This window comes from Eulemur rufifrons, chromosome 8 (assembly GCF_041146395.1).
Source record: "Eulemur rufifrons isolate Redbay chromosome 8, OSU_ERuf_1, whole genome shotgun sequence".
Lineage (NCBI taxonomy): Eukaryota > Metazoa > Chordata > Mammalia > Primates > Lemuridae > Eulemur > Eulemur rufifrons.
The window spans coordinates 68,262,649-68,277,108 of NC_090990.1; the positions used below are offsets into that span (position 1 = coordinate 68,262,649).

The 14,460-nt window shown below is 31.9% G+C and overlaps 1 protein-coding gene across 2 annotated transcripts in view; it reads right to left on the bottom strand.

Moving 5' to 3' along the window:
- Window positions 1-420: 420 nt before the first annotated feature.
- The window catches only part of SELENOF (selenoprotein F), a 42,446-nt gene continuing 28,406 nt past the window's right edge, over window positions 421-14,460 (bottom strand). The window contains exons 3-5 of one of the 2 annotated variants that reach the window (XM_069478167.1): window positions 13,558-13,621; window positions 2,203-2,252; window positions 421-1,280 (exon numbers count right to left, since the gene is read on the bottom strand). In XM_069478167.1, the coding sequence (XP_069334268.1) occupies window positions 1,149-1,280; window positions 2,203-2,252; window positions 13,558-13,621 (246 nt within the window). In that variant the 3' untranslated portion in view covers window positions 421-1,148. The remainder of the gene's footprint in view (window positions 1,281-2,202; window positions 2,253-13,557; window positions 13,622-14,460) is intronic. The other variant, XM_069478168.1, reaches the window with a different exon arrangement.

Here is a 14,460-nt window from a genome sequence, read left to right on the forward strand (position 1 = left end):
CTGAGATAAAGTTGACATAGTAAGATATTAGACCAATTTGCTGGGTTAGTAAGAAGTTTAAATGACATAGGGGTCATTTGGATGAATGCTGGTCTTAGTGAACCATCTCTCATGAAGAATTTACTTTGACTAGACAGTAAAGAAAAACCATAATTTTTAATATCAAAAATTCTGTATTATTAAGAGATACTCTTTATATAATTAGATCCAATGAAAATGTATTCATAAATGAAAGAACTTTGAAAAATAAAATCAGACAAATATAAAGCAATATTACCAACAAGTTATAAGTTTTGAACAGTATAGCCATCTTTATATTTTGGCTAAAAAAAGCTTTATGAAAAGAAAATAAGAATACATTGAGAAACTTATTTTTAAGCATGAAAAGACAAACCAGAAGAATTTCAAATTCGGATATATTTTTAAAACTTTTTATTTCTATTTTGGTCTTACAAATGATCATTTTAAAATGAACTTTTCTGTAAGAACATAAAACTCAAAAATTTGCCAAGTATCAGATCCACACAAATCCTTAGAAAGGTTTTCTGTGTAGCCTTCATTAATGCAAATCTTTGTGAATATTTCATTCTTACTGTAGATCTTGAATCTGTTTCACAATAATGAAGCTATAAAGTTTAATGCAGTGCATTCATTATAAACTATAAATAACATTTCTATTAAAAAGAAAGCTGGGTAATAAAAAAATATGAGAGACTTTGAGGAGCAGGCAATCTGTATATCTTTTTTGCTTTGTAGTTTTCTGTCATTACTTTCAAAGAGCACACAGCACATGAAGCATAGTAATCATCTGTCTTACTAACCTCCCTAATTTAAAAATCTATTATTTGTAAAACTGGACCAATTATCAGAAACTATCATTAGCATAATTAACCACAAGTCTGCTACAAAGCATTTCGTTAGTGGTATCAACAAATACAGGAGGATGGAAATTTATAAAAAATGGGTTTCGTTAAGCTTGCCAATTCCTTAGATATCATGGGCCGTGCTGCCACTTCAAGATCTAATTTTATGTTTAACACCTCATAATAAAAGCTTGATAAATGGAAGCTTGCAAAACTAAATTATTTTCTAGGTGCTGTAATATTTCATTTGATAAGGTAACAAAAAGGACAAAATTTAAGCAAGATTTATATGCGTTCCAACTTTTCACTCAAGAATTCTTCTACGCTGTCTGTGTTCCACTTGAGGATGCTTAGCTCTTCAGCAATGTTCCCATTGTCGTCCAAAAGCTTTAGTACAGGGTCTGAACCACGAACATACTACAAAAAAGAGGGACATCATCATTATTTTCTGCTTAGAAAGAGGTTTCTTAGCCTCAACCAAGATCAGAACAATTCAATCCAGCTTAATTAAATCTAACAGTAATAAAAAAAGCTTTTAGACATAATACCACAATCAACAGTTCTTAAAGGAAGTCTTTCAGGAAAGAATTTAATGGGATTTCATAAGAAAATGAGAATTTAAGAAATTAATTTACTTCTAAAGAGAAAAATACCTGTTGGTATCAAGAGAGTTTATTTGGGATGTGAGCTTATCACTGAATATAACAAGTATTTATTTGTATACATGATACTCTCAAACTCAAATGAGATTTAAATCCAATGTAGGCAGACCAGTTCAAAATAATTAATGAGAGAAGATGATGGTATAAGAGCAATGTTTTGAAAAAGGCTGTGCGTATAAATGATCAGACACAGAGTCATATAAATGGATCATAAATTTTCCTTAACAAATCTAATGATTTTGCTTTAATCAGTTTAGAATTAGGCAGGATTTCCAAAACGTCAGTCCCTTTAGTTGGTGGTCCAACATTTTTCCAAAGAGGGCCAAGAAATTCTATCTCTGGGTGAATGTGATAACATGAACCCATTTGTTAAAGGGACCAAATCTTCAATTTTAAATTAAGGAGAACCAGATAACTAAAAATGTAGCAGTGATAATGAAGTGAGCTCTTAGAACTTCTTTCAGTAATTATGCTTCAGTTTTTCTGTAAACCTAAAACTGCTATAAAAAAGTCTATTAGTTAAAAAAAATTAATCTTTTTGGTAAAATTAAAATTTTAAATTGATATCTAATATTTATATATATGAATGAGGAAAATTATTTATTTGAATATTTGAATTTTAAAAAGAAAAAAATTAATGCTGAAAAAAAAAAGACATTCCATGACAATCCCCTTACCTTGATTTGCAGTCCTCTGAATAGTTTGGGTTTATCACTCCTGACGAAAGCTTATGAAATAAGAAAAAAATATTCAAATCATTCATTTCCAAATCCAAGCTAACTGAAAAGCTCAACACAAAAAGTGGAAATAAACCTAACAAATAAAGCATTATGTCCTATATAAAAAAATAAGAAAATTTAAACAAATATGAACAAAGGGAGAGATATACCATATTTTTTGATAGGAAGACTAAATATTTTAAGATGTTAATTGTTTCAAATTATTCACAATACCAAATTCCAACGGGATTTTTAGGGCTTGATGAAATGACAGTATAGCTCAGCTGTAAAAGTGAATGTGCGAGAACAGCCAGGACAGTTTATAAAAAAGTAAGATATGGGGGGAGGATTTGTTCCATCATTTATATATCTGATGCTGATAAGAGAACAGATAAAACAAAGAAACAGATTAGGAGATTTAGAGAGATACAAATACCTGACCTTTTTTAATATAGTAAAGCTATTAAATCAGAGAGAGGTATGAGGGAAGGAGGGGGAAGAGAAGAGAGGGATATATGTGTCTGGGGTGTGTGTGAATCATTCAACAAATAGTTGTGAGAAAATTGCTAAACTGTTTGGCAAAAATAATCATAAAATTAATAATTATGACTGTGATAACTGCTAAAAAGGAGAGGTTCAAAATACTACCATAGCAAAAGAATTTATGTGAATATGGAATATAAAATTCTACTTTTAAGCATAACCCCCCCCCCAAAATGTTTTGTAGATATGCTTATATAAAAATTAAACTTCAGGACAGCAAAACATAACCGTAAACAAAATTAAAGGAAAAAATGATAAACTGGGGAAAATTATCCCTAACATAGAATATTTAAAAGAGTTCTTACAAATAATTAAGGAAAAAACGCTCTAGGTAGCAAAACAGACTAAAGAACATGTAATGTACAAATATACAAATGGTCAATAAACATTTGAAATAAAGGTTCAACTTTACTAATCAAAGAAATGCCAAAACAAGGAGGTACATAGAGAATGACGAAGATTAAAAAGAATACTTAAGGTTAGAGAGGGAGCAGGGATGGGGATTTTGTTGGGGGGTGAACTGTGGGAGGAGTATAAATGAGTATTTAGTGAAATGAACCAAAAGTCTTCAAATTCACATACTCTTTCAACCTGCCAAGTCCACCTCTAAAACTTTCTTTTTTGTGTGAGGAAATCTAAATGTGTGAAAGGCTATTGGTCAACTAAATTAACATACATCATACTATCGAATACATCAAATCATTAAAAATTACATTAATCTGTATTTAGTGACGCAGAAGAAAATTCCCGTTATGTGTAAAAGGCAGTTATAGATCAATTTGTTTCCTATGGTTGTTAAAAAAAGATAAATATTAATCCATAAATATTTTCATTCCCAAATGAAAAAGCTCAGAAGCACTAAAGAAAATCTTAAAATGTACCTAACGCTTTTAAAAATGTTAACTATTATCATTTTAACAGAGGGTTATACTTGGAGCATAGAATTTGGGAAAGTTTTAAATGAATGTTTTCCCCTTTTTTGGTTGTTACTGAATTACATTTTACCAACTTTCAATAATGATCATGTCTAATTGTCCAAATTAAAAAGTTTATATTTGTCTAAAATAAATACAAATCAAATGTTTATTTTTAAGATATGTATCATTATGAAGGTCTTCATTTACTTTTATTTAGGACAACAAAACAAAGATTAGTTAAGTAGTTTTTATTTTTCTTTTAAGGTTTTGAGGACTTGTTGGAAGAGATTCAGATATATATATATCATCTAATCCTCTCCTACAAAATTTAGTTCAAAATAAAACTGGTCATGTTATTTTGGCTTATCAAACTATCTTCTTTATTAACTATCTGTAGGATTTGTCCAAATTGTCTGAAATCTCCTGAATCCCCAAACAAAAATGATCTTATAATGGCCTATTCCATTTTATAATGTTCCTTTGGCAAATGCTATATGCATATTTTGCATCATATACTGTGTAACACAGTAACTGTGTCTACATACTTTCTCTACTACATAAGAAACCTCTCTGGGAAAAGGACTATTCTTCAATATTTTTTGTATCCATTACAGAGCTTAGCACATTTAATAACTTTCAATCATTCAACAGATTTTTAAAGACTGAAAAGAGTGATCAAATTTAAAAGGAATACTAAGATGAGTCACTGACAACTCTTTTTATCAGTTCTTTCCTTTTCTCTCTGCTAAAGATAGATCCATAAGCCTTCTAATTTTGAATTAGAGGAATATCTGTTAAACACCTTTAGTAGCAAATCATATTTTACAGGCAGTAAGTGAACGTTTTAACAAATATTTGACTACTCATTATATACATATGGCATTGGATGGGCTATATAAGAATATGAGGGAAGTGAGATATTTAATTTCAATAAATCTACAAGTCTGCTTAATTAAACAGATCTGCAACAAATAAAAAGATACAAGGTGGTCATAATAACAATGTTAATTTAATGATAGATAATAAGTACTCTGAATTCAGAGAAAAGACATTTTAATATGCTGGAGTCACAAAGAAATAGGCCACAAAAATGGAGCTATAAGAAGCAACACTTGAGAACTGAGAATTTATATACTCACTTGAACAAAAATGATGTCTCTCCTTCAACATAATTCTAAAGGATTCAAAGGGATTTTATCTCTTAATACTTCAAACAATTTATTCCTAAAATCTGACATTCCGTAAGAGCCAAAATAGCCCCAAAGTCAACTTCAAACTTTTTACTAAAGAAAGTAACCTGAAGAAGTATGTATGCTAAGAAAGGCAACAGTACTGGTAGATCTTTAGCCAGTCAGGAAAAAAAATTATGATTCCCCAAGTCCAATGTTTTTGTCTCCCTTTTATTACTAAACGTAGTATTGTATTTATAAATTATATAGCATGGCTCCGTTATGAATAAGGGAAAATTCTCATGATATTTCACAAATTATAAGCAAAATCACAATAGTGAATTTTAAAATTTTACAAAAAGATTAGTGTGTGAATATACAGTATTATTTGTAGTATCCCTTTGATTTAATGATCAAATTTCACGTGCTGTACAGCTGCATGAGTCATTAAATACGCAAACAGCTAATAAAGTCCAGGAGTACAAATGATGGGGTTTACGGCAATCTTTCCAGAGGCATTTTTTTCTTTTAAAAGATTCTGGAAGAGGAGATCTGGAATACTTTAACTTTCAGTATACAAGGAAAAACAGTCATCACCATTTAGCATTTGAGTGAACCTGGTTTTTATTTTTTATATTTTCAAGTGATTTTATGAATAATTTTATAAAAGAATAAAGGGAAAGTGAAAACCAAATCTATTAGAAATTTTAATAAGAATTAAACACATTAAACTCAAAAACTTATTCCATATTTTCCTGGTTTTGAAGATCAATGTAATCAAAATGGGAAATGTGGTTTGAAGGCAACTAACTGTTCACTGTCATATGTGAACTTGGGATGTAGCCATCTTATAAATATTGATTCCAGATTTCAAATACATTTCTAATAGGTTCTAGCTTATTATCACTCTGGTTCTCCTTCTTGCACTTACATTATTAAAGGGTAATACTTTTGAAATCTTTGATGGCTTACTTTGTTAATAAGATCATCATCTTATTTGTAAAACATTTATTTTTAGAAGTATAAATACCAATAATAATCAATTTAATGAATTTGTCATGTCTACATCATCGATTTTTTTCTAATCATTTTCGTACACATCCCAGCCTTTAGCATTTGCACACTTATGAAATTTATCAAGTAAATTTTCACATATAAACATCATAAAAATTAAAAGAATAATGTCATATGATCTTTTAGGAAAATAGGATGGTCTAGCTTCTTGTTGAAAAATATTTTGTGATGAAGTCCTTCTTGTTGGATGCCTAATAAGATACAAATATTATATTTCTTTTTTGTCCTTGGTAATATATTACTCATTGATTCTTGATTTTTTTAGAAAATTCATTCAGAGTACTATCAAATGAGGTTTCACAGTCTGAAATTTTGCTTACATAATCAAGTTTACTATCATTAGAGGAGTCTGGAACAGCACTAATAGAACTTTCTGCAATAATAGAAATATTCTATACCTGCTATTTTTGGTATGGTGGTTACTGAGCATTTGAAGTGTAGCTACTATAACTAAGGAACTGAATTTTAAATTTTATTTAATTTTAAAAGTTAACTGAAACAGTCATGTTTGGCTAGCAGCTACCTAAATGGACAGTCCAGGTCTAAAGTGCTTTTTGTTTTCTCTTTGCATTCATCTTCTGATCCATCTAATCATTACAACACATTTTTGTCAATTTTCTTCTCTACCATTATGGGTAGAAATCAAAAAATTTGAGTTCTCAAACGTGCTCAATGAAAGCTTAAAAAAAAAGACTACAGCTAAGGTAACATACTATGTGGGCCATGCAACAAGGAAATCAAAGAATGATGTTAACAGTGATGATTTATTTTGCTATTGCATTATCCTTCTCATAACTTTAGTCTTTTTAAACATAGCTGTAAATAACTGATGATTAATGATTCCATAATATATCAAAGATATACAAAAAGATTCAGTGTGCTGATAGAGTAACTGCAACACAGAATGAGTTTTATTCTATTAAAAAATAAGTAAATTTCCTCTTTGTTCTTTAAAAAACCTCTAATAATAAAAGTCAAATAGTATGAACAGCCCAAAAAAGAAATTCAAAGAAAATTGAGTCCATTGGACCCTGATAGTATACAAACGGTTAAACAATGTCCAAGACCTTGCAAAAGGACTTCATAATGGTAATTTATTTTCTAGTTTACCTTCTGCTGTTTTAAAAATAGCTCAATGATAACCATTTGGAGATTTCTAAAGAAAATCCAATCACTCTAATTTCTAGTAAATGTTCTTATGTCAACTTGATTATTTGTCAGCTATAAAGGCAACTTTGTAAATAACACTTAAAGTTATTAAATATACAGAAGTGATTAAAAAACAGATTAAATATATCAGCTTTTCCTTTGATATTCTTACCATGTCATTTGTGCAGCCCCCTAGGAAAAGAGCTAAGTTTTGCTATACACACTGCTTGGAATGTCCAGAGATTCTTTTCATAATTCAAAGGCTCTTCAGAGCTAACTTCTGAGTATTAGCCCAGGTGCGGTGGCTCATATCTGTAATCTTAGCACTCTGGGAGGCCAAGTGGGAGGACTGCTTGAGGCCAGGAGTTCAAGACCAGTTTGAGCAAGAGCGAGAACCAACAAACCCGCCCCCCACCAAAATGGACAAATTAGCCAGGTGTGGTGGTGCACACCTTGTAGTCCCAGCTACTTGGGAGGCTGAGGCAGGAGGATCACCTGAGCCCAAGAGTTTGAGGTTGCAGTGAGCTATGATGACACCAACACCCCCCACCCCTCCCCAAAACCCACACATCTGTCATGCTCCTTGTTCTATAAAGAGGAGGGCATAAGTGGAGATGCGGGGATAATAAGGAAGTATATGTCTTGAAGTTAAAGAAAAATGTTTGAATTTTGTTATTTTCAAAATCACAAACAAGTGAAAATATAAATGAAAAAAGAGACAATACACTTGGCTAGATCTAATGATACATCTCTGATCACATTACAAGCAGTCATACAATGAGTACACTGTTTTATATTGGTTTTAAGATGTAAGAGCTTAAGGCAAATATGAAGACTTATACACTTTCACATAATGGGATGAATAATTAAGGTGTTTTCCTGTTGATTAGAAATAAGTACATGTGAACCAGAACTCTAAATAATAATGCCAGAAACGATAATACAAAGAGAACAGCAACAACAACGAATAACAACCTAGTTCTCCATTGAGCTCAATTAAAGCTAGTGGTAACCTAAAAAGAGTATTTCTAAAACAAGAAAATTTACTATCATGTACAAACCATCTAGTGAGTCATTTGGGTCATCCCAACAAGAAAACTTAAAAGCATTTAAAAACAGAGAAGGGCAACTTAAATAATTAAGAGAATTTGGGAGACTGGAGGTACAATAAATAATCTAGACAACTAAAAAGATGATTATTTTTAAGGGGAAAATTAGGACTTTTTAGGACTGTTTGAAGCCTGTAAGTTCATCGAAAGTATGAAACCAGTGTGAAACACAGGCTTTTCACCAGATCCTCACTTGTCTAAAGTGGAGGCATCTCTTGAATTAGATAAATTCAATAAATCAATGCATTCATTCAGTAAATATTTGAACTCCTCTTAATAGGTACAGTGTTAGGTAGATTCTGGGTACACTAATGAGAGAAACAAAAAATAAAAAAATTCTATGCTCTAGGAGTTACTAGTTTGGTAGAGGCAAAGACTGGTATGCCAAATATATTATAGTATTTGTGGGATCTGTTATGAAACATAAAAGGGAGACTAGAAATCTCTGTCCAATGGCCACCCAAAAATTTTTAATGAATAGGAATTTGCCACAAGAACTGGGAAGGAGCAAAAGTTAGGAAGAATATTCAGCGTGAGCAAAGACACAGAGGCCAGAATTCAGAGAACTGCAAATAGTTTTGCATGAACTAGAGATGTGAACAGAGAAAAGAGAAACCATGTCATCATGGGTCTTGTATGTGATACTATTGAGCCTGGTATTTATGATGTATGTGATGAAGAACTTATAAAGGATTTTAAGCAAGTGAGTGATATAATCAGATTTGTCTTGTGGAAAAGGTCTTTTTGGCAGTTGTGTGAAAGTGACATAAAAAGAAAAGGGAACAGAGACAGGAAGACTAGTCAGTGGTCCCCAGCCTTTTTGGCACCAGGGAAAGGTTTCATGGAAAACAATTTTTCCACTGACGGGAGTTGGGTGGAGGGGGATGGTGAGCAATGGGGAGTGGCTGTAAATACAGATGAAGCTTCACTCACTTGTCCCCACAGCCCACAGATGGTACTGGTCCACAACCTGGGGGCTGGGGACTGTAGGACTAGATAACAAGTAACTAATCCTTCTGGATAAAAATATTAAGGGATTAATTAAAAGCACAGAGAAGAGGAAGGGAAGATATTAAGGTTATTAAGGAGGAAGAAGAGACACAACCTGGTGACTAACTGGATAAGTATGAAAGATTAATTATGATTCTTGTGTTTCATGCTTATTCTTTTGCCTAATAATACCGCCATTCACGGAAACAGGGAAGAAGATGGTATACTTTTACTAGAGAAGAGGACTGATTCAGTTTTTGGACATGCTGGGTTGAAAGGCTTTCTACTAAAAATGTGGAGCATAGTCTCTAGGACTGTTAGAAATACAGACTCTCAGGACCCATCCAAAATGTACACATTTATATTTGCATTTTATGAAGACCCCACGTAATTCATAGGTACATTGGTTTAAGGTACCTATTAGATCATCCAAGAGGAAATGATGAATGGCAGTCAGAAATATAAGAAATATAATTTTTAACAAAAAAAGTTTGATCTAAAGATATAGATTAGGAGTCATCAGGTAAGTGCTGTAATTGAAACTAAGGGAGTGGAACATCATTCAGGAGAGTAAGAGAAGAAAATCTGAAGACAGACCCTGGTTAACAGTAACATTTGAAGTGTAGGCAGTAGAAGAGATGCCAGAAAAGGAGAAAAGAGAGATGTGTTAGAAGTAGAAGAAAACTGGGAGATAACAAGTAATGCAAGGGAAAAGAACAGCATTTCAAATGCTAGAGTCAAGTGAGATTTAGTACTCAGGAGGTAAAAATGGTAGAAAGAGAAGCCAGATTATATAAGCTCAGGAATGGCTACAGGTGAATATATAGAATTTTGCATATAATTTTGAGACAGGCTACAGCTATAATAGATGTATTGATTTGAATATTTTTTAATAAAGGTGACAAATATGAGTATGTAAATGCTTGATGGTTAATTGAAACTTATACCAATGAAGGAGTATAAGATACAAACAATAATCTATCATTTAAGGCCGGGCGCGGTGGCTCACGCCTGTAATCCTAGCACTCTGGGAGGCCGAGGGGGGTGGATTGCTCAAGGTCAGGAGTTCGAGACCAGCCTGAGCGAGACCCCGTCTCTACTAAAAATAGAAAGACATTATATGGACACCTAAAAATCTATATAGAAAAAATTAGCCGGGCATAGTGGCGCATGCCTGTAGTCCCAGCTACTCGGGAGGCTGAGGCAGTAGGATCGCTTGCGCCCAGGAGTTTGAGGTTGCTGTGAGCTAAGCTGACGCCACGGCACTCACTCTAGCCTGGGCAACAAAGTGAGACTCTGTCTCAACAAAAAAAAAAAAAAAAAAAAAAAAAAATAATCTATCATTTAATATGTACTACCATTTAATAAGTACTGAAATAGTGCTTAACGTAAGCATTCAATAAATAGAGAATTAATGAATGATGTACTCTGTATTTGCTAGTGCCAGACGTATAATGAGCGATTTACATGTTATTTAATCCTCAAAACAGCCTAATAACATAGGCACTAACCTATTTTACCTCATGTGTAACCCATTTTATAAGAAAATCAAAGAAGATAATGCTAATGGATCAGTATTTTTTCCAGCAAATCTCCAATGTAGCATCACAACCTTAAGCATCACCAGCAATGAATAATAGATGGTATGAGAAGTCAAAAACCATTTGCCATCTCAGTACAGGCTGAGTATCCTTTACATGAAATGCATAGGACTGTGCTTCAGATTTTGGAATGTCTGCATACATATAATCAGGTATCCTGGGGATGGAATCCAAACATAAATGCAAAATTCATTTATGTTTCTTATATACCTTATACACATGGCTGTAAGGTAATTTTATACAATATTTTAAATAACTTTGTACACTTGTCACATGAGGTCAGGTGTGGAATTTTCTACTTGTGGTATCTTGTCAGTGCTCAAAAAGTTTTGGATTTTGGAGCATTTTGGATTAGGGGGATGTTCAACCTGTACTATATTATTTCAAAACTCCTTTCTGTGTCTGAAGGTTTATGATTCTAATACAGAGGTTGGCAAATTATGGCCCATGAGCCAAATCTGACCTGTTTTCATTAATTAAGTTTTATTGAAACACAGTCACATTCATTTAAGTATCGTTTATGGCTGCTTCCATACTACAATAGCTGAGTTCAATAGTTGCAACAGAGATCATGTTGCCTATAAAGCTGAAAGTTTTACTATCTAGTCTTTTACAGAAAGTTTGTCAAGCTCTATAAATTAGGAAAAATCCACGTTCTTTTTTTGAGAGACAGACATTTTAACATGGTAAGACTCATGCTAGAGGAAAAAAAACATGATTACTTATATAATTACTTTGTTGTCACCACAAGTGAAGTGATAGAACACTAGGTACAATTTACTATGAGAAATTATTATATAACACCTTTCACCTTGAACAACCAGAACATGGAAAACAAAAGTATTTTAGAAAGCATATTTGGAATTGACTAAGGAATATGATCTGGGACTTTCTGCACAACTTTGAATGGTTTAATGTGAATAAAACGTACCAAAACTTAAAATCTTCCCTCTTCTGAAATAATTAAACATTAAGTCTTTTGTTTCATGAAATGGTTAATTTAAATAGTGTTCTTAAAAAATTACAATGTATTATAAACTAAAGTATGTATAATGAAGGTTAGTTATTGTGATAATCCCAGAAGCTACTTGATATTGAAGATAAAGAATATGAAGCAGCAATGACATGAAATTAGTTTGGTTTTTATAATTACTACAAAACCTGACAATTCTCCATGCTCTATTCCAGAATACTTTTAAGATGAAAATTCTGAAAGTGGAAATATAATAATGGTTTTATCACAAATATACCAACTTCTCTTGGGCTCAGAAAATACCGGTATTATATATAACAATATTAACATGGTTATACATTATGGAATTAAACATTTTTACTTGAAACAAGCTTATACTTAATATTTATACATAGCATTAAAATTCAATTGCTTTCAAAAGGAAAAAACAGCAGCATGACCACAGGTACTCCAAGGTTTGATAATTTAACTATACATAAGAAATATACATTAGATATAATAAAATCTGATATCATAAATAGGAGGGCTAATTGTAGTATCAAAGCTGCTCTTGATCCTCATGAAAATCTAAGTTATAAAAGGTTATTAATAAAACAAATCAGTAAACACAAATAATGCAATTAAAAAGCAACTGCCAAAACTTTTAGAAGTAAGCACAATCACACTATAATTCAGAGAACTAATATGAAAAAGTCAAAACAACTGTGACACAATTGGGAGTTTAAGTATTCAAAGCAAAAATACCCCCCAACCCTCCCCCCAAAAAAACCCCCCAAAAAATCCCCAACAAAAACGGTAAGAAAATTTCCCCTCCAAGCAGAAATAGATGTATTCTGTGCTACATCAGAATATGTGCTATTCTAACAAAGAATGTATTTAATTAGACGTATATCTGCTTTGGGCCTCATAAAAAATGTCCCCCAAGTCAAACTGCTATATTACCTTTCTGTGCCAAAATGAGCAATATTTTATTATAAACAATTCTAGAAAAGGCAATTTTATCAAATACTAAATCCAAAAATTTCTCGACTTAAGTCAATAAGGCAAGAAATCATGGGAAAATCAGCAAAAATCAAAACAGAATGAGGCACATAAATTGAACACTTATGTATTTCAGTTAAAAAAAAAAAGCATCATTACCTTCAGACAAGTTCAGTTTCATAAAACTGATTTTCAAAGTGACATGCCAAGACACAATAGAAAAGCCTTAGTTCAAGACTTTTTTGGCAATATAAAGGTCCATTACTGTTTGATGTCAACCAAAAGAATACACTTTCACAATTATCCTTTAACATGTTTATCCTTAAAATTCCCTGTGAAGATACACACATATGATTTTCTCTTTTTTGTATCCCAAATTCTATGGTAATTAATTACTTCTCTTCTTGGTGACTTGTCATTTTGTGCACGTCTACTTTCCCTTAATGGAATTCTTCCTTAGGAGTTTCATATAAAACAAATTCACATTTAAAATGTATTAGAATGGTGGGTTATTTAAAGGAATTACACTTAGATCTGGTAAGGAGAGGCTCTCCTTTTAAGAAAACAACCACTTCATGTGTTGTATTTTAAATCTAAATTTCACATATTGTTGTTTGCTGACAGTAAAGTAACCTAGTATTTACCAATTACTATAAAACCATCACAAAAACAAATGTGAAAAAAATTCATATACTGTTTGAAAGTATAATTTTAAAAATTCTTATTCTTGGAAATATTTAATGAAACTATTCTTGTGAAATGTGATATTGACATTAAACAGAATTTACTAGAGTTAATTTTACATACCTTGGACTTGAGGGAACCTTCCTAATTTTCATCCACAGACTTCAAGAATAGCTCCCGCATAGAGCTACAAAAGGAAAAACAGGAATTTAAAAAATTGGTATAAATTTAAGTATGTACTTAAGAAATAAACATAAGGTTTCACAGTATAAATATTATAGTTAAGAAGGTATATAGATCAAAGAAATGTCAGAGCTGGACAGGACCATGTAGTTCTAATCGAACAGAAGAGAAAATGGAGGCTTGAGCACAATAAATGGTAGAGGACCTTATGCCCTACTTGGATTATTATTAAGTCTAGTCAAAAAGACAGAAGGAGATAAGGAAACTTGACAGTGAAGTTTAATAGGTAAGATGTCCTAGGAAGCTCTGTGCAAAATTTTAAAAGATTTCCTAATAGTTTTCTTAGGGTGATAAATTAAACACAGGTATATATCCATCTATCGAGATAGATACTTAATAAAATTCTTTCTGGTTGCTTTTAATATTAAGTGATCAATGTTTTAAAATTTAAACAAAAGCTCAATACTTTTTAAAAGTAATTATTATAGAAAGTACTACGTAAAGATATTATAGGCAAACCAGTAAAATCTCATTATAAAGAACTCAAATGCAAATATTTTCCTTTAATGAAATAAAGTTGAAATGGATTCAATGGTAAATATCGCCTTTTTAGCTATAGAACCTGCACATTCTTTTTATGGTAAAAGCTTATTATAAAAAACTCAAATGCAAATATTTTATTGCCGTGAATTCAGCTGAAATGGACTCAATGGTAAATATCACTTTTTTTGTAGCTATAGAGCCTGTCCGTTCTTTTTATAGGGCCAGGGATATATTTGGGAATGCTGTGACTGCAAGAGAAGGCTGGCAATTTCAATACCCATTTCACTGCTTCTTGGTTTT